The 22899-nt window shown below is 33.7% G+C and overlaps 1 protein-coding gene across 4 annotated transcripts in view; it reads left to right on the top strand.

Moving 5' to 3' along the window:
• The window catches only part of ZNF638 (zinc finger protein 638), a 123497-nt gene that overhangs the window by 85162 nt on the left and 15436 nt on the right, over positions 1-22899 (top strand). For all 4 annotated transcript variants that reach the window (XM_019647634.1, XM_019647638.1, XM_019647637.1 and 1 more), the window contains exons 9-20: positions 2464-2522; positions 2737-2789; positions 7184-7234; positions 9468-9536; positions 10343-10429; positions 10696-10764; positions 11635-11675; positions 13415-13546; positions 15565-15693; positions 17003-17044; positions 17529-17663; positions 19234-19359. In XM_019647634.1, coding sequence (XP_019503179.1) covers positions 2464-2522; positions 2737-2789; positions 7184-7234; positions 9468-9536; positions 10343-10429; positions 10696-10764; positions 11635-11675; positions 13415-13546; positions 15565-15693; positions 17003-17044; positions 17529-17663; positions 19234-19359 — 993 coding nt within the window. The remainder of the gene's footprint in view (positions 1-2463; positions 2523-2736; positions 2790-7183; positions 7235-9467; positions 9537-10342; positions 10430-10695; positions 10765-11634; positions 11676-13414; positions 13547-15564; positions 15694-17002; positions 17045-17528; positions 17664-19233; positions 19360-22899) is intronic.

Genomic DNA, 22899 nt, shown 5'->3' with positions numbered 1-22899 from the left:
AGTGGCTGCTCAGCTCAGGCTAGACTCGAACCGCTGTTGCTCAGAGCTCAAACTCTTGAGCGAGCTCTTAACCAACTGAGTCACTCGGCCGGCCACCCAACCCAGCTCTTAACCAATGCGCCACTCCACCGGCCCCCTAACAATGATTCTTAACCTTTTTTTGAGCTGCTCTCTCCACCACCACTACCAATAATATGACAGCAAACACTCTTTTTTCCCCCAGAGAAATGGACACATGTCCATACAAAAAATTTCTTTAAAGAAGCAGCGGAGCCCCTTGATCTACAAAAATGTATGATCAGATTTTCAACAAACCTTTTCAACTAACTATGAAATATTGTTGCAACCCAACTCTGCAAGAAAAACAAAAAACACAGGACTTTAAATATTTCCATTTTGTTTTCAGCAAGATTCATGGGGATATTACATCTAAAACCTGGAGCAAGCAGTCATCTTAAATTCCAAGAAGATTGTATGGAAATGAAAAACAGTGCTGGGAGCAGTGAACACTGGTTTGAGCATTATGAAAAATCTAATGAGTAACAAAAGGATAAAACCAAAAATGATACAATTAGAATTCAGATGAGAGTTTAATTTCATATGAATTCAGAACCTATTTTTGAAACATCTGTTATATGTCAGGCATTGTGTGTGATATATGCAGGAGATGCAGTGGTGAACAAGACAAACGTGCTTCCAACCTTTTGGAGCCTGTAGTCTATTTAGTCTATTAGTGAAGATTAAAGAGCCTAAAATGATGACGTGGAAAGGCATAGTAGACACATCTAGGAGTCCCAATCTATTGCATTTAACTCGAATTCCAGAAAGAGGATGTCACTTAAAAAAACTGGAGAAGATTTTAAACTTCATAGTTATAGAGGGGCAACCTATAGTGATCCAGCCAGAAACAGTGTAACTATAAAAAGAAATAGTCGAGCCTTAGATAGCAGAACAAGACATTTTCAAGGTTGAATGGAAAAAAAGATTGATTCATTGTAGTTCAATATTATCTATTTCAAGTCAATTACTAAACTGTGCTGACAGTTCTCAGACATGCATGGGCTTATGAAGTTATTTCATCTGTATATCTTTCCTAAAATATTGCTGTACAAATGAAGAACATTAAGAAAGAGAAGTTATGATATAAAATGATTGATGAGCTTTGAAACTAAACAGTAAAATTAATTATACTTTTATAAAATGAATTGTAAAAAAAAATTTGTCTAAAATATGTCAAAAATTGGTATGTAGCCAAGAGGTAAGGGCTGAATTTTTAAATTTATACAGAGGAAAACACTTGTTTCAGATTTCTTTTAAAATTGAAGATAACCACTAGTAGAATGTAAGGAAGATAAATATCTTCTAAATCATTAGAGTGATGGAGATGTTTGGGATAAAATCCCATATAGCTCAAAAGAAAATGGCAAGGATGCCCAAAAAGAACAGAAAGTGTAAAATGACATACAGTTATGAAATTCAGATCAATTTAACATATATTTACTGAACGTTCAGTAATTGCCAAGCACAATTTTAGGCACTGGAGATAATAGTCATTAAAACAAAACAGTTCCTGTTCTTACCGAGTTTAACTTCAAGAGGTAGCAAGAGAAAGATGACAAGGAAATCGTAAATGTATGCATATTATGTCTGTTAGCAACAAGTGCTGTGGAGAAAAAGAACTAAAAGGGAAATAGAAGTGCTTGTGTTGGGAATGAGCTATGCAACTTTCAATAAGGAAGTTATGAAGGGCTCATTGAAAAGGTGATATTTGAGCAAACATCTGAAGGAGGTGAGGGAGCAAGCCGTTCTTTGGGCTGAGAGCATTCCAGACAGAATGAACAGCAACTGCAAAAGACTTGAGATCCATACTTATGTAGCTTGTTTGAGGATGCTAAAGGATGCTTGGAGTTAGAAGTAGAGAAGTATAGGAAGAGGTATGTGCTGATTTGGGGCTAGAGGGTGGGTGGAATGTGTGGTGTAAACTCTTATGTATAGGCCATTGTAAGTATTGGCTTTTTTTCTGAGTGTAATGAAAGGTTTTAAGTCTGGGAATGGCAATACCTATGCTAAGTATAGAGAGGGGATGGGTGAAAAGGCAAGGACAGAAGCAGAGAGACCATTAGGAGGCTATTGCAATCAGAGCAACAGATGTGGTAGATTGGACCAGGGTGATAGCAATTTGACATCTGAAATGTTGTAGCACTATTTGAAACAGTGTTTTTGAAAGAAAATGATTAGAAAATGTAGATGAGTGGTAAAAGGTGGGATGTAAAATTGTGCCATAAGATCATAAATTGAAGACTATTTTTATTCCGTATAAGTAGAAAAGGTAATATGCATTTATACTTTAGGGTTAGACAATTTTAGATATTTTTGTATTTCTTATGCTTTTCTGTGTTTTTGAAAGCTTTTTATAACTGGGGAAGAAACTAAATTTCTCTTCAAAATATTTTTCCTTCATAGAACAAAGAGATGAAGAAAAAGACAGGGGAGGCAAAGAAAACATGTGCATCTGCTTTAAAGTAAGTGATTCCATGATTTCATGTGTGAGAATGAATTTGCATGTGAATTAAAAATGTTTAATTTTTACAACTGCGTTTTTAATGTTTTACTACTGTGACTCCAGTTTAAATGGGACAATGTTCAAATTGAATTATTTTACATTTTTTTAGATTAAACTTTGTATCTATAAGTTTTAGAACTTAGAATTTGCTAAATTTTTCTTCTTTTAAATAGGAAAGATACAGACGCTTCCAAAGCTGTTGAAACTGTGACTTCAGCTTCTGCTAGTAAGTTGTTACTTTTAATACTCCTTCTACAAATGAGTATATTTTGTCAGTTTACTAGAAACTTCTTGCAAGATGATATTAAGAAGACATTTATTGTGCTTTAGTAGTAGGAACCTACATTGGCCCCTGTATTAAGCTGTTTATTACTATGTAATTGTGTGCGGGACCTCTTGAATAAAACACAAGGACTCAATGAGATAGTGTATGGAGAATACCTGTCATAGTTCTATAGTTAATAGCTGTTTAGGTTAGTTTTGCAGTACCTCCCTTCATTCTCCCAATAAACCCACAGGACAAAACATAAAGTATGTTCAGATAGCTTGCCTGACCTCCTTTGCCTTTGAAAGTCTGCTGAAAGCCAAAAAGTAAGCAAAAAGGACTAAACAGAATTAGATGTTGTTATGCTCGTGCTAAAAGTTGTTTCTTTACACTCAGGAAAGTACTTCAGGTCTTTATTATGCATCTAGCTAAATGAATTGTACAGACAGTTTTAATAAACTTGAGTTTCTTTTTCCTCAGTCCATTTAGGATTGGAAAGGTGGAGACAAAGAAGTTATTGCCAAAAAATATACCCTCTTGAGTCTAGTAAGAATAAATAGCTTGATAGTGAAGGACAAGACTGAAAAGCTAAAATGAAGTAGACATAAAATATATTCAGAAAGTTAAAGTGTGTTTTTTATGTTCTCTTTTGGAAAGGCAGGTATATAGTGTGTTCTGGATTTTTATTCAGAATAGATTAAGAGTTTTGGGTACTAAAACTAATATTCTGGTTACTGGAAAATTGGATTATATAAAATGTGTCATTTTCCCATAATGTTTAGTTGGATAGTATACTCAAGTTATTGGAAGTTAGAGAGGGTAGCACTATGGATGGTTTCTGGAGGACAGTAAATTTTGACTAAAGTTTTAAATGTGAACATGTAAACAGGTATATATAGAGGCACGAGATACTTCAGTTAGGGAGTTGACATAACAAAGGAAACAATTGAGGAATCCCTTTAGAGAAGGCCTTGAAGAGTCATGCTAGGAAGTTTTTTAATTTGACCCCATTAATACCATTTCTCAAAATGTGTGCAAGACTAATTTCTGGGAGATGTTTTGGATCAGATAAGTTTGGGATATATCAGATTTTTTTTTCCTTTATAAAATGCACAAAACATTCATTTTATGAAATCCTGCATGAAAGAAACTTCTTTAGCTTTGTTTAACCCACTGCTTACTAAGTTTGGCTAAGGTGTACCCCATTTTTTCTGTGTCAGAGCTAGTAATAATTGGTACAGACTCTGGAAAATTGCCATAGAAAGTAAAGAACCACTAGTTTAGGATTCTCATATAGATTTGATAAATGGAGATTGAAAAATCTTATTGAGAAAACACAGTTGGGATTCACTTTGAGGTAATTAGGATCTAATATTAAAAGGTTAATTAAAATGGTGTGGGATGATAAAATCAGACTTTTGACAGAATTTTTTAGTGGATAAAATATAAAAATTAAAATAAAATGATTTTAAATCTCAAGGTTTTGTGCTGGATGGATTTTACTAGAAGAGTATGGCAATATTGATTATAAAAGAAAACTTAGATTCAGTGATTTCTTTGAATTTGGGAAAAACCATGAGCTTAGATTTCAAAATTGCCAAATTTTAGCTATCAAAGAAGATCTATTGGAAATATCCTTTAGGCAGCTAATCACAGGGCATTGAAAGTGGAATATTAAGGAAATTTTTTGTGAAGTTTTAGGTCTAAATTTTGGTAATATTCCTAACGTAATAAATGTAGTGAGTACAGGGAGAAGTGCTTCAAGCTGAGTACTTACTCCCTTGCAATATAAATGTAGAAAGAGAGAAGAGCCCATGAATAAAACTGAGAAAGTGTCAGGTGAAAAAGAAGGGTGCAGGATATCTTTTTGAGATCAGAAATGTCAGACTGAATAGTTATGGGAAGTTAATTATAATTAGGTAGTTTTAAAGAGAACTGTGGTGGTTATAAGCACAAGTCTAAAAGGATGAAGAAAAGCATAAGTTGGAAGCAAAAGCATAATTTGATCAGAAAGGGAAACTTTAGAACCCTTAACCAGTACTAATTAAAAAGAAATAAAAATGTTTATTGAACACCTTCTATGTACCCATAACTGGAGGCACGTTTTAAAGGACGAGGATACTACCAAATAGGCAAGACCTCTATTTCCAAGTTAGCTTAACCTTGTAACTTGCCAAATAATAAACATCACAAAGTGTTATGACAGGGTAAAGGTGATCCAAGGTTAGTTTGATTTAGAGTTAGAATTTATTATGTAGAATTAAGGTAATGATTTGTTAAAGGGCATAACTTGCGATAGAAGACAGAAAACAAGGAAAAGAAACCTTCCATGTGTTACACTATTTATACTGGGCAATGTATGTTATCTCAGTTTTTCAAACCACCCTGTGAGTATATTTAATATTGTTCTCATTTTATAGTTGAGAAGACAGATTCAGAGAGGTTAAATGACTTACTCAAGGTCACATGGAAGAGTTAGAATTCAGACCCCAAACTGTGATTCCAAAGCTTTTTACCTATACTAAACTACCTCCCTGAGAATGAAAACTTGTTTTTCTTTGATCACTCTTCGTTCACCTTTAATGATTTTCCTAAAAGTCTCTTCCTCTTGTCATGCCATACATTTTTTCCTAGTTGATTTCTGTTCTTCCCACCAATTTAAAATAAATGCTATGAAGGATATTTGGTAAAGTTCAACATTAATTCCTAGCATTAAAAAAAATTCTTATAGTAGATGACTGCCTTCTTAATATGATAGTGTATTTGTGTATCCACGCTTTTATTCATATACATAGAAACATACACATATATCAAATCAAACCCCAGCATATACTTAATAGTGAACAATAGAAGCGTTCTTTTTAACATTGGAAAGAAAACAAGGAATGTTCATCATCACTTCTATGAATTTACATAAATATTACTCTGAAACTAATAGCCACTAGCCAAAAGTCAAAAGGCATAAAAATTGGAAAACAGGATGCAACATTATTTGCAAAAAGTGTGTGTTGTGTGTGTATGGTGGAAAACCCATGTATGAATGGAAAATCCAAGAGAATCTTGAAATGCTATTAAATATAATTAGCCATCTTTTCTAAATTAACATAAGATTTCAATTGTTTTATTATATAAAAAGAATAACCACTTAAATGTAATTTAATAAAATACTCCATTTACAATAATAAAAGTAAAATCTATGAAAAGAAAACTTTATAAAGTACTAAGAGGTATAAAATAAGATGAGAAATTAAATGAGAAAACAGCTCATTTTTGGATAGAAAGCCTTACCATTAGAATCTGCCTTTTTTCTTATTAAATATTAAAACAAATATGAACCTGATAAAATGCCAATAAGATTTTTTAAAACATAAAAGCTTATCATAAGATTAATACATAAAAAAATTAACAGAATAGACAGGAAAATTCTGCAAAGGAAAAGAAATTATGACAGACTAACATATTAAAATATAAACTTGAAGATTCAGAATAGTTGCATATAGTTGGATAAGTAAACAAAAATCAGTAGGACAGAAATGTTCCCCAAAACATACAGAATATCAGTACCATTATGGTAATGTTTCAAATTAGTGGGAAAAGGATCAATTCATTAAATTAACTAGCCACTTTGTAAAAGTAAAGCATTTATAATATAGAAATAAATTACAGGTGGATTAAAGATTTAATGTTATACAAAAGATGGTCAAGTATTGAACGAAAATGTAGAGGGTTTTTGGTTTTGTTTGTTTTAATTTCAGTGTGAGGAAGTCCTCCTCTATCAGGAAGATATTTGACTACATAAAAAGTATTTGTCCATAAGTATTTTTTGTATAACTTTAAAAAATTGTTACCTATGCAGTATAGACAAATTTTCTAATATGTAAAGATTTCTAATAAGAAAAACCTCAACAACCCAAAAAATAAATTGGCAGATATTAAAAATAGGCATATCACAGAGCATAATTACAATTATAAAAATTGATACAACTTTACTCACAAACAAAAATTAGGTCAACAGTTTCTATCTCAGATTGGAGTGAATGATAACTTCTCTTCCATACTGTGCTTGGGTGGAAAATGGGAAGCCACACTCATATGTTCTATTAATGGGTATATTAATTTGTGCAACCTTTCTAGATAGAACACAAATTAATGTTAAAATTTAAATCTGTGCCTTTTGTGTGGGCAAGTCCATGTGTAAGAATTTACCTGTAGTTGCAGTTCCATGGGTATACAAAGATAAGCATAGGGATGTTGCTTGCGGTGTTTTCTCAAAATCATTGCCAGGTTAGCTCTTTCCTAAATCTAAATGATGTTATCTGTAATGTGTTGTTCATATATTTTTCTTGTTATTTTAGCCAAAACTGGTCAAGTCAAGACATCTGTAGCCAAAGTGAATAAATCTGCAGGTATGTTTTTTATTAGGTTTTTAGATATTAGGGTCAGCTTTAAATTATTTAAGAAGTATATAGCAGTAGTCTTGGATTTCATGTGACACAGTATGTGCTGAGTGTGTACTAATCTTTGAAATTTATAGTTATTAGAAATTTTGAGAAAGGAGATTTCTTAGATAATGTTTTTTCCTTATAGTAATAATCAAAATACGATAATTTAACTGGGAACTATTTCTCATGGTGGGTATCAAGAGGTATTTACCTCTTTCTCTTTTATTGAGGTCTTCTCTGTGTTTACTTTCTTTTATAAAATAGTCGAGATAAATTTACAGCAAATTACATTCTCTTTGCAGTTTTTATGGGCTTTAGTGGCTTTTAAAGTAATTTTTAAATTTTTTCTCTTTTCCCTGGAATTATCCTATTTTCCTTCCCATTTATGCTAAATGGCAGTTAATTTAGGGTCATCTTTTTTAAGTGGTTGGAGATTATTGTATTAAATTTTTCCCTATAATGGTAGAAAGGAAAAGAAGCAGCGTTGAACTGGCAAATGCCCTTGTTAGTGGCAGAGCTAGAATTTTCATATAATAATTTCTCCCATCCAAGTAGTAACCAGGCCCGACCCTGCTTAGCTTCCTAGATCAGACGAGATCAGGCGCGTTCAGGGTGGTATGGCCGTAGACTAATAATTTCTTAGAAGCAATAATCTGAGGGGGTCAGGGTTGGTTAGAAAACTTGTTTTGAAGATGCATTTATTTAGTAAACAGTTTGATATTAATTACTTTGATAGTAAGTTTATGGGAGTCATTTGTGGAGATTTGGGAGAGTAGGTGATAAAAGCCACTATCCACCCATTCAACTGTTGGAAATTAATTCTAGATATTTTTTCCTTAAGTTTTTGTCCCCAGCTTGAAGTAGTAAAGTGAATTGACTTGTGGTAGTAACATAGAGATAGGTGAAGGAAATAATTTAAAGCAGCGGTTCTCAATCTGTGGGTCGCGACCCCTTGGGGGTTGAACGACCCTTTCACAGGGGTCACCTAAGACCACCAGAAAACAAAAAGATATTTACATTACGATTCATAACAGTAGCAAAATTACAGTTATAGAGTAGCAACGAAAAGAATTTTATGGTTGGGGGCACCACAACATGAGGAACTGTATTAAGGGGTCACGGCATTAGGAAGATTGAGAACCGCTGATTTAAAAGCTCATTGGGACCCAGGCTACAATGTGACAAAACTTGGGAATGACTAAGACATTACTGGTTAAGTGACAGGTTATAAGGATTGGTATTGCTTTTTTGGGGCAGAGAGTCTGTCTTTGGATATAAAGGGTCAATTTGTAAACTATTTCAGTTGATTTTTGTTCATATCAATTCTTTTTATTTATATAATAACTATTCAAAGCATTATTATATTCTCACACGGTTCTGTTACGTAATTATGGCAGTTATCACCTTTGTTTATAAATGAGAATGAGCAGAGAAATCACTTAATGCCCCAAGTCTTCACAACTTGGAATTCAACTTGGACCTACTGCCTTCTGACCCAGGCTTTTTTCTCATACTACCTTACTAGTAATGAGTCCCAATTTTCAGAGCTAAACCTCCTGTGTTCTCTAAATGGAAAGAGTTTGGGGCTTTCTGGTGATTTTTTTTTCAGTGACATTTTGATGATTGCAGTCTATATAAACATCATCTTGGAAAATAAGCAACAGTAATATATATGTATGTAAAAAGAAAGGTCAGAGCAATGTAAATAATCCTGTTCAGATAGGGCCCACTAGAAATGAGTCAGAGTAAGTAATCTTTATGTGGCCTGACCATGATGTAGGTGCTCTTGAATGCTTTTCAATCAACTGGGAGCCAAGGAAGCATGGGCTGGGAGGCCCTAAATATAAAAATTGCTTTGGGAACCATTAAAAGCTACTTGGGATTATTTTTATATCCTCGCAGTTAGTCATTTTGCTTCTAGCTGATCTGTACGTTCAGATATTTATTTAACTTGCCAGAATGCTATTTTTTGGTACCCCATTGGGGAAGTAAATTCTCGTTTCAGTGACGTTTTTCTTCCTGAAAACAGTCTCATCATTGCTAGATTTAGAAAATGGCCTGTGCACCCAAAGAGGATATAGCATTTTATATGCTATATGTTTTGAAACAACACAGCCTTGTATTCTTTTTTTGTGATATTCTTTGTGGATTGTTGATACTAGTTAAATCAATTTTGACTACAGCTTTTGTGATTTAGGGAAATCAGCAGGTTCTGTAAAATCTGTGGTAACAGTAGCTACTAAAGGTAAAGCTTCAATCAAAACAGGTAAGATTGTTGGGAAGGGGAGGTTTTATTAAGTATATTTTTAATTCTGCCGTAAAGAATATAATATCAAGAACAAGTTTTAAATTTATATAATTTGTTGCACCCAATTACATCTTGAAAAGGTGTAGTAGATACTACTTAGATATTAAAACCTGAAACATACAGGACTTGTAACTTTTGGCACTTTGGTTTTTGACAGTATCTACCATTGTAGATACATTTTTGTGTTGGGATTATTTTTGACAGCTGTATAATCACAGACTGCTCTGCCACTTTCCTCCTACAAATTATTTAATCTTTGTTTCATCATTTTTTTAAAGTTGACACTTCATATTACCTTCTCCAAGCTTGTACTGTTTTTCTGATGTTTGTTTCTGTAAAATGATTTTTTCTTTCCATGTTAAAGGAATATATTTCCTTTCTAAAGAAATGGAACACTTAAATGTAACATGTTAACACTAACATGATCTGTTCACTATTACTATTTTTGCAATAGACTAATAGAATTTTAAAGAACCTTTCTAGAAATTATAAAATATTTTTGTGTGTCTGTGATTATAATGTGCTTCTGTCACATGAGGGTTAGATTTGTGGCTCATTAAAGGCCATCAACAAAAATTGTATCTCAGTTTAAATTTGCTTTTAATTTTATTGTTAAGCAGATATTGAAAATAAAGGGAAATAAATATTTAGAAAGAACTGCTTTTATAATAAAGTTGGGCTACTTATTTACTAATATATTAATATGAAACATACTAAATGACTGAATATACCCGTAGAATAATGGTTCATTTTACTTTTAACAGCAAAATCTAGTGGAAAGGAGTCTCTAAATGTCAAAAAGGCTGGCATTGTCAAAAACAAAGACTCAAATAAACCTGTGACTACACCAGGTAAGCTTGAAATGCTGCCATTCAATGCTTGCTTTTCTTTAGATCCTCTTGTTGTATATTCGAGGTATATGTTGAAATTGCTTAGAAAATCTTCAAAGTGATTGTTTTGTTTTTCAGAGAAACTTGTGTTAGCTTTGACTTAAATCAGGTCAGCCTAAGGAGACTGAAAGTGACAAAATAAACTAGCTTAAGTTCCCATTTAGATTAATTAGTTTAATTATATTAGTGGGTTTTTCTAGATTATTAAAGCAGACTGTTTCATGCAGAAAACTCTGAAATCAAGACCAGTGTGGAAGTCAAAGCCATTGAAAATAGTGCTGAAGAAACTGTTTCAGGTAGGTCAATAGAAGTTTTATTTTCTCTTATGTTTAAAGATAGGAAATTAAATTTTTAAGAAAATAAAGTATTTAATTTTATGTGTCATGTACATGTACGTGTGTGTTTATATATATATTTATATTTAAAAAATTTTAATACCAGGGTCATACCTCAGTGATTATGAGTAATATATTGACCCTATCACTTAATTTTATTCTCAGAAGGAATAGAATTAAATGTATTATTTAAAAGTCATTGGTACTTCTGTAGCTATTTCCTATTTAAATTCTCTACTGTTTCCTCAGTTGTATGCATTTTCATGTAGTAACTTTTTTTTTTTTAAACTGGGGAATTGGAGAAGGGGACCAGCCAAGTTGTTGTGCTTCAATCTTAGTTGTGGAGGGCGCCAGTCGCCATCTGGCTGCCCATCGGCACCTCTTGGCCTCTAACTCAAGGTGCTGTGTTACAATCTTAGTTGCGGGTGGCCGTAGCCACCATCCCATGTGGGAGTCGAACCAGCAACCTTGTTGTTAAGAGCATATGCTCTATCCACTGAGCCATCTGGGTGGCAGCTCAGCTCAAGGTGCCGGGTTCAGTGTTGGTTGTGGGCAGGCATAGCCCACCATCGAACAGGAAGTCTTGTTATTTAGGAACACGTGCTCTCACCAGCTGAGTCATCTGCTACCTCTTGGCAGCTCAGCTCGGGCTCAGCGTCACTGGCCCATGTGGGAATCGAACCGGCGGCCCTGTTGCTCAGAGCTTGCACTCTTAAGCTAACTCTTAACCAATTGAGCCACTCGGCTGACCCAGTGTAGTTACTATTTAATACATTGTGGGACCTTGATAAATACATCTGCCTGAATTCTTATTTTATTTTGTGTCCTTAGAAGCTCCTTTGGTGGCCACAGAAAATGAAACAATTAACAAGGTCAGTTTTTTTATATTTTACTTATTTTTTTAAAGCTTAAATTTTGTCTCTCTTTCTCTCTCTCTCTCCGTATTTATTTTTCTATAAGTCCATGTAAAAAATGTACAGGATTTGGCATGGTGAAATATTCCAGTTATTTGTGACTTTTAAAACGTATAGTTTGAGTTCAAAAACCTTGAGCTGCAGAATAAGTCACAAAAGTTTAGGAACAGGATATTAATTTGTACATGTTTTTAGGGATTACTTTTCACTGAGAGCAAAGTGTTAGACCAGAATAGGTTTTGGAGTACACAGCAGGTTGTCAAATTAGAACCAGTGGAGTTTTGTGACACCTTTTCCTAGATGCAAATGGTAGATGTGTTGATATTTAGAATACCAGTTGTTCTTTGTGTTTGCAGAGGAGCCAGTTTGCATTTTTATTGGGAGGGCATAATGTCTACTTTAGTGTTTTCCTGTGGTTATATCTGTCATGAGTATATACAAATCGTTATGAGTATATACAAATTTCATTAATTTAGATTTTACTGGTTAAGATCTTGAGATCATTCAGGTGCTAACCATAAGTTTACTTTTGACTGGTAGATCTGTTCTCCAAGTAGTAAATAAGGATGTCTTCCTATTTTGTTTTAGGAAGAATATTTTAAAGCAGTAATACAGTATTTTAGTTTTTTTTTTTTTAATTGGGGAATTGGGGGAGGGTAACAGTGTTGGGGAATCGGGGAAGGGAAACAGACAAGTTGCTGTCCTTTTGTTCTTCAGTCTAGTTGTGGAAGATGTTGATTCAGTGGCCCACGTTGGTATTATCATTGCGCTTTTCCCGGGTGACACAGTCACTCACCGGCCATTGAACGGCGGCTCACGGCAGCTCATGCCTGCTGCCAGCCAGCCCCACTGCAGGCTACACCTTCGCCTGCCAGTCATGGCAGCCCAGCTCCAGGTCGAGCTTGTTCACCATCTTAGCTGTAGAGGGCACAGCATCACTGGTCCATGAGGGAACCGAACCGGCGGCCCTGCTGCTCAGAGCTCGCGCTCCCAAGCCAGCTCTTAACCAACTGAGCCACTCGGCCGGCCCCAGTATTTTAGATTTGCTAAAAGCATTTTTGAAGGCACCATTTAGGAACACAATCAATGTGCTAATTAAAATTCTCAACTGGTTTATGAAAATTATTACTTCCCACCTGTTTTTCTAAAGACAAGTCACAACTTGCCAAATTTACTATTATATACCTTCGGGGATTTCCCCAACATCTACTAAAGGAAAAGCTGGAATTGATGAAAGAGTCATGTTGAAGAATAAAATAGATCTCGGAGAAGAGAACGCAGAAATGGAAGTATTTACTCGGTAGTGGGAATTGGGTTATGGGGTAAGGATCCTAAAAGACTAGGTGATCTTTTTTATATTGCCCAAAAGTGATTGTTATTATGAAAAGAAGGAGTTGTAGTCAGAGACCGGCAGACTTGTGTTTTTAAATTGTATTTTTAAACAGTGGTTGAAAGGGGGAATGAATGATCTTTACTAGATCACAAGTGGTATAACTGAAATTATTCTATGTACTTGAAGAGAGGAAATGTGCATTTTGTTTTTAAGTTGAGGTTCAGACTGGCCTTCCAAATTAATCAGATTTAGTTGTAGTAAATACAATTTAAATACTAACATAATATGATCTGCAGAGTAAGCTTAAGTAAATATGAAAGCAGTTAAAGAAATTTTAATGTCAATTCTTAAATTTGTTTTGAAGGAAACAGAGGAAATGTGTGTGGTACTTATTTCTAATTTGCCACATAAAGGATATTCTATAGAAGAAATTCACAATCTAGCAGCAGCATTTGGTGATATAAAGGATATTTTGATTTTATCATCTCATAAAAAGGTAAGGAGTTGATAATAGCTCTTCTCTGCAAGTGCATTTTGAAAAATATTAAGTTCACAAAGAAAGAAGGGTTTTAAAAGCAGTGTCTCAAAATAATTAAGCTGTTTAAGCTAAGGAATTTTTAAAATATAAAACAGATATCCCTTATTTTATATTCTAATCAGACATAGTCTTAAGTTTTAATGATGGAGAGGAATGACTTACTAATATGTCAAAGTTTTGCTCAAAATTTTAGTTCAATAGAAAATGTTTTACATATTTAATATGTTAATGCAGAATTTTTAAAGTGACTTAAAAAATTTTGCAGAGCACTTTTGTGCTAGTATTTCTGCTGTTTTATTAATGATACTCAAATGGAAAGTGACCATTTTCAGACTCAGAGCAATGATGTCGTCAGTACTTAGAACAACCTAGGTTTATTTGTATCTTTTCAGTGTTCTATGGTAAGTATGTATTGCTTTTGTAATATTAAAACAAACAATGTATTATTAATAATGAACTAATTGTGGAAGGTATTTTATAGAAGGTGAGATTTCAGGAAAGTTTAAATAGTGGAAACAATACCATTAGAGTGGTGGGAAATTGTGTTACAGTAGAAAATAGTTGGTGATCACTAGAGATCTTTGGGAGTAGAATAGGATATACGAGTATTTTTTATGGTAATTGGAGCAAGTGTGCTTAAGAAAACAGGAGAGTAGTTAGTATAAGTGAGTTATGCAGTTTCAGAGTATGTATGTAAAAAGTAGATTATTTGAATGCACAACTTCGTAAGTATGCTAAAAACCATTGAATTGTATACTTAAACAGGTAGCCTCATGATATGTAAATTAAATTATATTTTAATAAAGCTGTTAAAAGCAGATTATTTGCTATGTTTAGAGACAGAAAGAAGGAATGCAGTTTTTATTATAAAAAATTTTTTGTGTGACAGTACAATAAATGGAAAAAATTGTGGAACTCTCAGAACAAGTAATTCAAATTCATACTTCAGGGCAGGCCGAGTGGCTCAGTTGGTTGAGCTTGCTCAAGAGTGCGAGCTCTGAGCAACAGGGTCGCCGGTTGGATTCCCAGCCTGAGCTGGGCTGCCGCTGAGCTGCCAACAGGTAGTAGGATGGCTCAGCTAAAACAAAAAAAAAATTCGTATATCAAAGTATATGTATAAGTAGATTGATTAAATATAAAGTCCAAATACAGAAAATCTAGATTATTTTATGCACCATTTTGATTAGTTGAATAGAATTATTAACTATTGGGAGATTTAATACTTTCCCAGATATTTGAAGAAGTATCAGATTCAATTATATAAACATTTTAAATATTTGTAAAATTAACATGAAAGCAAAATAGAAATGAATTTAAAATATTTGTGTAAAATGGGAAAACATTCATATCCATGTTATGCTGTGAAATATTTAAAATTTCAGTAAATAAATTGGCAAATGACATAAAAATATAATTCACTTTTTAAACAGTTACAACTATAAACAAATATATGGAAGATTTTCATGTCATTAACTATCAAACCTCTTTGCTTACCCAGGTATGAAAATTAAATCCAAAATGTGTGGAGCTACAACTTTTACACCTATGAAAACAGCAAAATGAAAAATCACTTGACAGTCATACATTTCTTTGGTTCTTTCATTTCTCATACTTCTCATATTTTATTGGTCATTAAATTGACTTACATAACAAATTTTCATGAAGTGACTGCTACATGCTAGGCACTGCTCTACTCGTAGGTACTAAGGATACAGTGATAAATAAGATTTTCCTTAATGTCATTTACGCCTATTTTTCTCTTTAGCACATTGCCTTATGAGTTCAGTCATTCATTATTTTTGCTGTGGCTGTAATATTCTGAAATTTGGCCTCATCTTTCTGAGAAATACATTTTTTGTCTTAAAAATATTTACTGAGTTATTCGATTCATTTGATTACTAAGTATTAAATCTTTTCAAGAAAAAGTAACTTAAATAAGACATTTATTTTCTCATTCTTGTAATTTGTTTTAAAAGGCAATTATAGAAATAAATAGGAAATCTGCAGATTCTATGGTAAAATTTTATACCTGCTTTCCAATATCAGTGGATGGAAATCAACTCTCAATAAGCATGGCTCCAGAAAACATGAATGTAAAGGATGAGGTAAATAATAGACTTACCATCATTTTTATTAAAAATTTTTATCAGATTTATTGTAGTCTGTTATGTTTTCTAGTTTTCTTCTTTGGTTTACATGTTTTGTCTCAGTGAAAAAGCTTCTTTCTGTCCCTCTGCAGTCTTGTTGTCCCGCTGTTTGAGAGTTTCTTGCATATCGAGGAAATCATCCCTCGTGTAGGTTCGATTGGAAAAATCGTTAAAAACTGCTGTTCATAGATGCTGCCTGTACTGTCTGTACTCTTACCTCTGCCATTGTCTGTCAAAGCTAGAACCATAGAGGTTATCTTGATTTTTTTTTTTTCCTCTTAGTTCTCACAAAGTGTTCATCCCTGGCTCTTGTCTCTTTTAAATCCTAAATATTTCTGGAGTTTGTTCCCTGTTCATGCCATCCACCATTGCTTCACCTCATAAAACCTCCTACTAAAGTGGTTCTTTGTATCTTCTACCTTTAGTTTTGTCTCCCTCAAAAACTTTCTCCACAAAGTCATGAGGCTGACATAAAATTCAAATCTAGTCAAGTTCAACTGATTTAGGAACTCTTCATTGTTTCTGTGTAGGCTATTATCAACTGCCAAGAGGCATGAGACAGAGATGTTAGAATCTCGAGAGCAAGGCAGAAATACATGTAATTTGAAAATGCCTTCCATTGAGAATCACTTTAATGTGAAGTAATTGCTGGCATATTTTTATACATGTTGGTGGTATTGTAGAGGAAAATAAATTTAAGAACCATAGTCTCATAAGATAAAGTTCCTTTCCTATACATGTAAGCCTTCCATGAGCCGGCCTCTGCCAGCTTTGACATCCTTGTCTCACGCCACTCTTGGCCTCTTAATAGTTCAACAGCACCAGATTGCTGTACACTTAATACCCTATGCTGTTTTAGGAACATCTGAATATGCTGAATAGGAACATTTCTATTCTTCCTCGTCCCCTACTTTACTTCTTTAACGTTTTGTTTTATAATTTGAATTCTCTTACTGTATGCTAAATTAAATCTTATTCGCTGTATGTGAATTTGAGCATCCTCCCCTACATGGTACCATCTTATTAATCTGTAATGTACTTCGTGGAATAGGATAAATGAAGGTGTATGGGTAAGGTGGGACTTGTATAACTTGTTTAGGAAGAGGGAAAGCTTTTGGAAGGAACAGAACTTTTGCTGATTCTTTATTTTATGAAATAGTGCTTAATGTTTATTCATGTAAATTATTTTATTATAAATCTTGACTAATTAAATATTTGAATTAGGAAGAGCTTACACCTTCAACCTTGATCTATTTTGTTTTTCTAGGAAACTATGTTTACAACCTTGATTAAAGAAAATGACCCAGAGGTGAGTTTTGCAGTAACTGCTTTTGTATTGTACACTTGTTTAATAGAAACATTGGTGGTTTGGTTTATTCACCTATTAGAAATTAAAAGAAACCTTACTATTAATTTTAAAATATTGAGGTGATAGAGTTTCAGGTGAGTCTTTTCTTGGTAAAATAAGAAATAAAGGTGATGGTAGTCCCTGATGTGAAATATTTTCCAGATATTGGAGCCATATTAAGTGGCCAAATAGGTCAGTACCTGTCTGAGGATGTCTTGGGTAAATATTATAATATGGTAATAGAAGTAAGATTATACCTCCTGTTTTTGTGTATCAGTTCACTGATTACTCAGATCTGAAACTAAGACTTCATTATCATCACCCACATGGCCATGTTTTTAGTCTCAGGAGAGGACATCACTTGACTTCTGAAAAATTAAATTACAATTTGATACTTCAGCTGTGTTTTTGTTTTTCTATGGTGTCTCTTTCAAAAATACTACAGGCAAATACAGATGAAATTTACAATCAATTTATACATCTTGATAACTTACCAGAAGATGGGCTTCAGTGTGTACTTTGTGTTGGACATCAGTTTGGAAAAGTGGATCACCATGTATTCATGAGTAATAAAAACAAGGTAACAAGGTCCCTCCTATTTTAGCTGAATGTTTTGTAGAGCATATAAAAGTGAACCCTATATTTGTATGGTCTGCAACTTGTAATTCAGCTTCTGAACTGAAGCACCTGTAAATATTACTCAACCTCTTTGCAGAATTATGATTCTGCAAAAATATGACCAGCATATTTTTCTCCTGGGCTGTGACAAGAAGAAAGTAATGATTACTCTCCTCAGAACTTCTAGTTTTAAGGGGAAATAAAACTTGCACAAGGGAGAAGGATAATATATAGTACAAAGAGCATTGTCTTAAGGGAAAATTTAGACTTGAGTTAATCTAGCCTTAGCTACCTTTGTTCCTTGGCTAAGGTGGTTTACACTTAGTTCTTATTTGTAAAATGAGAGAGTGTTACCAGGTATTTTCTAAAGTCCCTTCCAGCCGTAAAACACATAACGAGTTAGGTCTCTTTGTTTAGTTATATGGAAAGTGTAAAATGACATTCCTTCTATGCTTTGGCTTCTTTCCTTAAAAGAAATTTTTAACTTCTTTGCATTTGCTATGCCCTCTGTTTAATATTTAATTCACATATATGTCCATTAAAAGTAGATTTTGATCAACCTTATATTACCTAGAAGGGTAGGATTTCATATGAAAGCTTGCAATATTTGCTTCATAGCACGTACCTAGTTTACCAATAAGTAGTTATTAATTTCTTTGACATGCTTCTAACTGATACATAGAGCATGTTTGATACTTGAAAAAGTGATGTAAGATGGAAAGGAGATGACAGATAGCATAAGAAATTCTGAACCTTTCCTTTAGATATGTTTAATGCTCTTGTTTTAAAAGATATGTACCATCCTTTTCAATTTTGTGTTGACTTTGCAACATTTTAAGGATGTGTTCTCTTGTGTACTTTGAAATAAGGATTGACCTTACCTTTGTAATCACATGTTTGAAGTCTGGAAAACAATATATTCATACTTTAAAAAAATTAAAAAGAAATTTTTTTATTGTGAAATATAACAAATTTTACCGGTGGCATTAATAAGTATATTCACATTGTTGTGCAGTCATCACCACTATCCGTCTTCAGAACTTTTTTCATCTTCCCAAATCGGAACTCTATATTCATCAAACAGTAATTTCCCATTCCTCCTTCCCTCAACCCCTGGCAACCACCATTCTACTTTCTGTCTCTATAAATTTGTCTACTCTAGGTATCTTACGTAAGTAGAATCATACAGTATTTGTCTTTTTGTGACTGGCTTGTTTCACTTAACATAATGTCTTCCAGAATGTGTTGTAGCATATATTAGAATTTTATTTTTAAGGCTGATTAATATTCCATTTTATGTATATACCACATTTTGTTTATTCACTCATTTGTTGATGGACACGGGTTGCTCTCACCTTTGGCTATTATGAATAATGCTGGTATGAACATGGGTGTACAAATATCTGTTCGGGTCCCTGCTTTCTTCAATCCTTTTGGGTATGTGCCAAAAAGTGGAATTGCTGGATCAAATGGTAATTCTACTTTGAATTTTTTAAGGAGCTATTTATACTTTTTTTGAATCTTCTCCAAAGGCAATTCTTCAGTTAGATAGTCCTGAATCTGCTCGGTCAATGTACAACTTTCTGAAACAAAATCCACAGAACATAGGTGACCATGTATTGACCTGCACGTTATCTCCAAAGGTGGATACACCAGAGGTAAGATTTCTTTGTATTGACTTTTGTGCCTTTAGAAAACTGAAAGTGTAAAGGTCATTCTCCCAAAGCTAGAAGATGTACTATGAAGGTAATTTCGAGAACTATTCTTGGGCAGTAATCAAACTGGTTCTGAGTTTAGATATTTCATTAAAAAAAAATGTTTTTAAAGCACTACTTCAATTTTTGTTTTATGGAGCAGTACAAATTTGAGAATGAATTAAGGTAATTTTGAAAAATATGGTATAAATCTTATTTTGGACACATGTAGAGCGATTTCATAGATATAACATGATTGTCTCCAGAATGCAGACTACTTTGAGTCCGTTTTGGCTTCATCATAGAAATTTGTTTATTCTTTTATTTGTTTAAATTATATTTATTATAAATTCACTTCTTGTATAAGAAATAAGACTTTACAGGTTCTTGGCTTATACAGTAATACATGTATGAAAACTGAATAGTTTCACCTTTGCAAGAATGAAATTCAAACTCTTGTTTTCTCTAATAGTTTCTTTGTATCTCAATTGCAGCGGGTAAATAATAGGGCTTGTATTTGGTGTCTGCGTGTTTTTTATATCTGCCAAAAATCTTGTGCTAGCTCAAGTAAAAGAAAATTCCACCATTAAAACAAAATGAAATAGAGCTCCTATAATTAAATGCATCATGATAGGTACTGATATTAGCACAAATTGACGTAGTTGTCTAATTTTATAATTTCAGAAAAATAATTTTTAAAGTTTTTTGCCTTTTTCCTCTGCAGAACATCATATTTTTAAAAATTGTGTTTTAAATATTTTCAAGTTATTACTTTGTTCATCGAAGTTCAGAATTATAGTAAACACTGATTATACAGAAATTTTTCTTCTAGAAATACAGCCCCAAACTTTTTTTTTTTTTAAGTTTTTATTGGGGAATTGGGGAAGGGGAACAGCCAAGTTGTTGTCCTTCAATCTTAGTTGTGGAGGGCACAGCTAGCTCAGCTCCAAATCCAGTTGCCATTCCGTTGCCTGTTGGCAGCTCATGGCTGCTCAGCTTAAGGTGCGGAGTTGGGTCTTAGTTGCGTACGGGCGTAGCCCACCATCCCATGCCGGAGTCAAACCAGCAACCTTATTAGGAGCAGGTGCTCTCACCAGCTGAGCCATCCTGCCACCTGTTGGCAGCTCAGCTTGGGGGCAGCTCACTGGCCCATGTGGGAATCAAACCAGTGACCTTGTTGCTCAGAGCTTGCACTCTTAATCAACTGAGCCACTTGGCCAGCCCGGGTCCCAAACTTTTAAAGAAAATAAAACAAGTGAAAATTACATAAAACCTCTACCTGAATTCATATGTTACTTCCCAAGCCCTTATTCAGAACCTTATTCTTACAACTTACTAAATTGGAGATCCCACTTTGCTTATTGTAAAAGTATTAGCTACACCACTGATAAGCCAGCCTCATGATCATGAGCATATCACATAGTGTGTATTATATCCATTCAACAAATGATAAATGGATAGTAGAGGCAGGTAGACTAATTTGAAGGTATTGTAGTGATCTATATGAGAATGAAAGCCTAAGCTAAGGAATAGACTATGAAATCGAAATGAGTCTTGCTCCCAGGGTTTTTAAATAATTGTTTTTAATTTACCATGTTTATAATGAGTTAATTAACATCCTTATATTACCCTCTCTTCAAATGCTTCCCCATTTTTGTTACTTGTAAGTTACTTTTACATGTAGTATGTTTCAACCTTTAGTTCTGTAATTATAGTAGCCCTGCATATGAAGCATGAAGGCGTAATTCTAAGTACATTGTTGACATTTTGATTATGAAGATATTTACTACACAATTAAGTAATAATGACAGTGGGTCTATAAAGAAGGAAATATGTGTCTGTAACTTGTACACTCAGATGTGATTTTTTTTATATTCTCAATCATTTCTCAAAATGATGCTACGTTTTTATTCAGTATTTAGATTATGGCTTTCCTATACAGTAAAGGAATTTTTTTTGTCATTGAGAGGAATAAAGACTGTGTCTTCATGTTGTTCAGGTCATATAACTTAATCAGTATTTGTTAAATAGAATTACTTTCTTCTTAGAGCTACTCTTCCTGTTCTAAATTTGTGGCCATTTGCTTGGTAAAACAATCATGCATCTTTGATTTTGTTGCCCTCTGGGTTGTTTTTCTTATTTCTTGGATTCTGTATCTCCCACTCCTTGGATTACTTTTCTGTTTGCTAGAATATTTCTTCAAATACTTTTCCCCAGAAAGTATGTGTGGGCAGTAAACTTTCAAATATGAATCCCTGCATATATGAAAATGACTTTTGCCTTCACTTATTTCATTAATAGTTTTTTAGGTGGAGAATTCTTTGTTCAGATTGTTTTTCCAACCTGTATTGTTTAGAAGGCTGATTCCAATCATACCTTTATGTATTCTGTTTCTTTCTCTCTGAAAGCATCATTAAAGAAGTATTTATCTAATTCCTTTTTTATGCGAGCCCTGTTTTAGACATTGGAATACATTGATGAACTGAGTTGATGTTCCAGTCCCCAAGGAGCTTATTATATTTTAGTGGAGGAGATGGAGTATAAATAGATGAGAAATATATACAGTGTCAGGTGGTAAAAAGTGCTATGAAGCGCTGTAGAAACAAATCAGGATAAAAGGATGGAAAGTGATGAATGGGGGCTATGTATTTTAGAGCGGTCAGGAATAGCCCCCCTGAGAAAGAGTTACTTGACAGATCTGAAGGAAGTAAGAGAGCAAACTCTATGAATATTATCAAGAAGAAGAGGTTTTTAGAAGAGCTAAGGCCTTAAGGACATATTTGGTGATTCAAGAATATCCAAAGAGAATCAGTACGGCTGGTACAGCGAGCAAGGTTTTGTCTTGGTTTGGGACTTATTTCCTGTATCTTGCTTAGAGCACTTTATAAAGGAACTTATAAAATCTAAAGATTAGTGTATTCTTGCTCCTGAGGAAAGTTTTCATCTTATTATTTCTTTATTTCTTCTCTTCAATTTTAGTATTCTGTCTTTCTGGAAATAACACCTGTACTGATTTTGTGTACTGATTTTTTTTTTTTCTTGAAAAATTCTTTAGAGTTGTTTTTAAAGCTCTTCAGTTTTCTGCAATACCTTTAGCCAATTTTGTATGCGTGTTCTCTCGTGCATTTGTTTTTCTCTTTTATTTGTTTATGAATAAAGAAACAAGTTAATAAAGTATCTGGTATAGATTTCCTCTATTATTATATAGGTCTTTTTTTTTCTCTAACAGCTTCTCCCATGAATGGGGAGATTGCTTAGAAACACTGTGGATGGGGCTTATCAACTGCCATCTTTAATTTTAGTTATAGACCATTACAACATAGGCTGGGTACCCCACCAGACCAACCCAGTAAAGAAAGCCTTTACTCTGGGACTACAACATCCACACCAGGAATCCTCTCTGGGCACATTATTCTATTTATTTAAAGTACAATTCTCAGTTTTTAACTTGACCAAGCCTAGAGAAAGATGCTTCTCAACTCAGCGCACATGATTTCCACAGAA

This window comes from Hipposideros armiger, unplaced genomic scaffold (assembly GCF_001890085.2).
Source record: "Hipposideros armiger isolate ML-2016 unplaced genomic scaffold, ASM189008v1 scaffold_114, whole genome shotgun sequence".
Lineage (NCBI taxonomy): Eukaryota > Metazoa > Chordata > Mammalia > Chiroptera > Hipposideridae > Hipposideros > Hipposideros armiger.
This window is presented reverse-complemented; position numbering and strand designations above follow the sequence as displayed.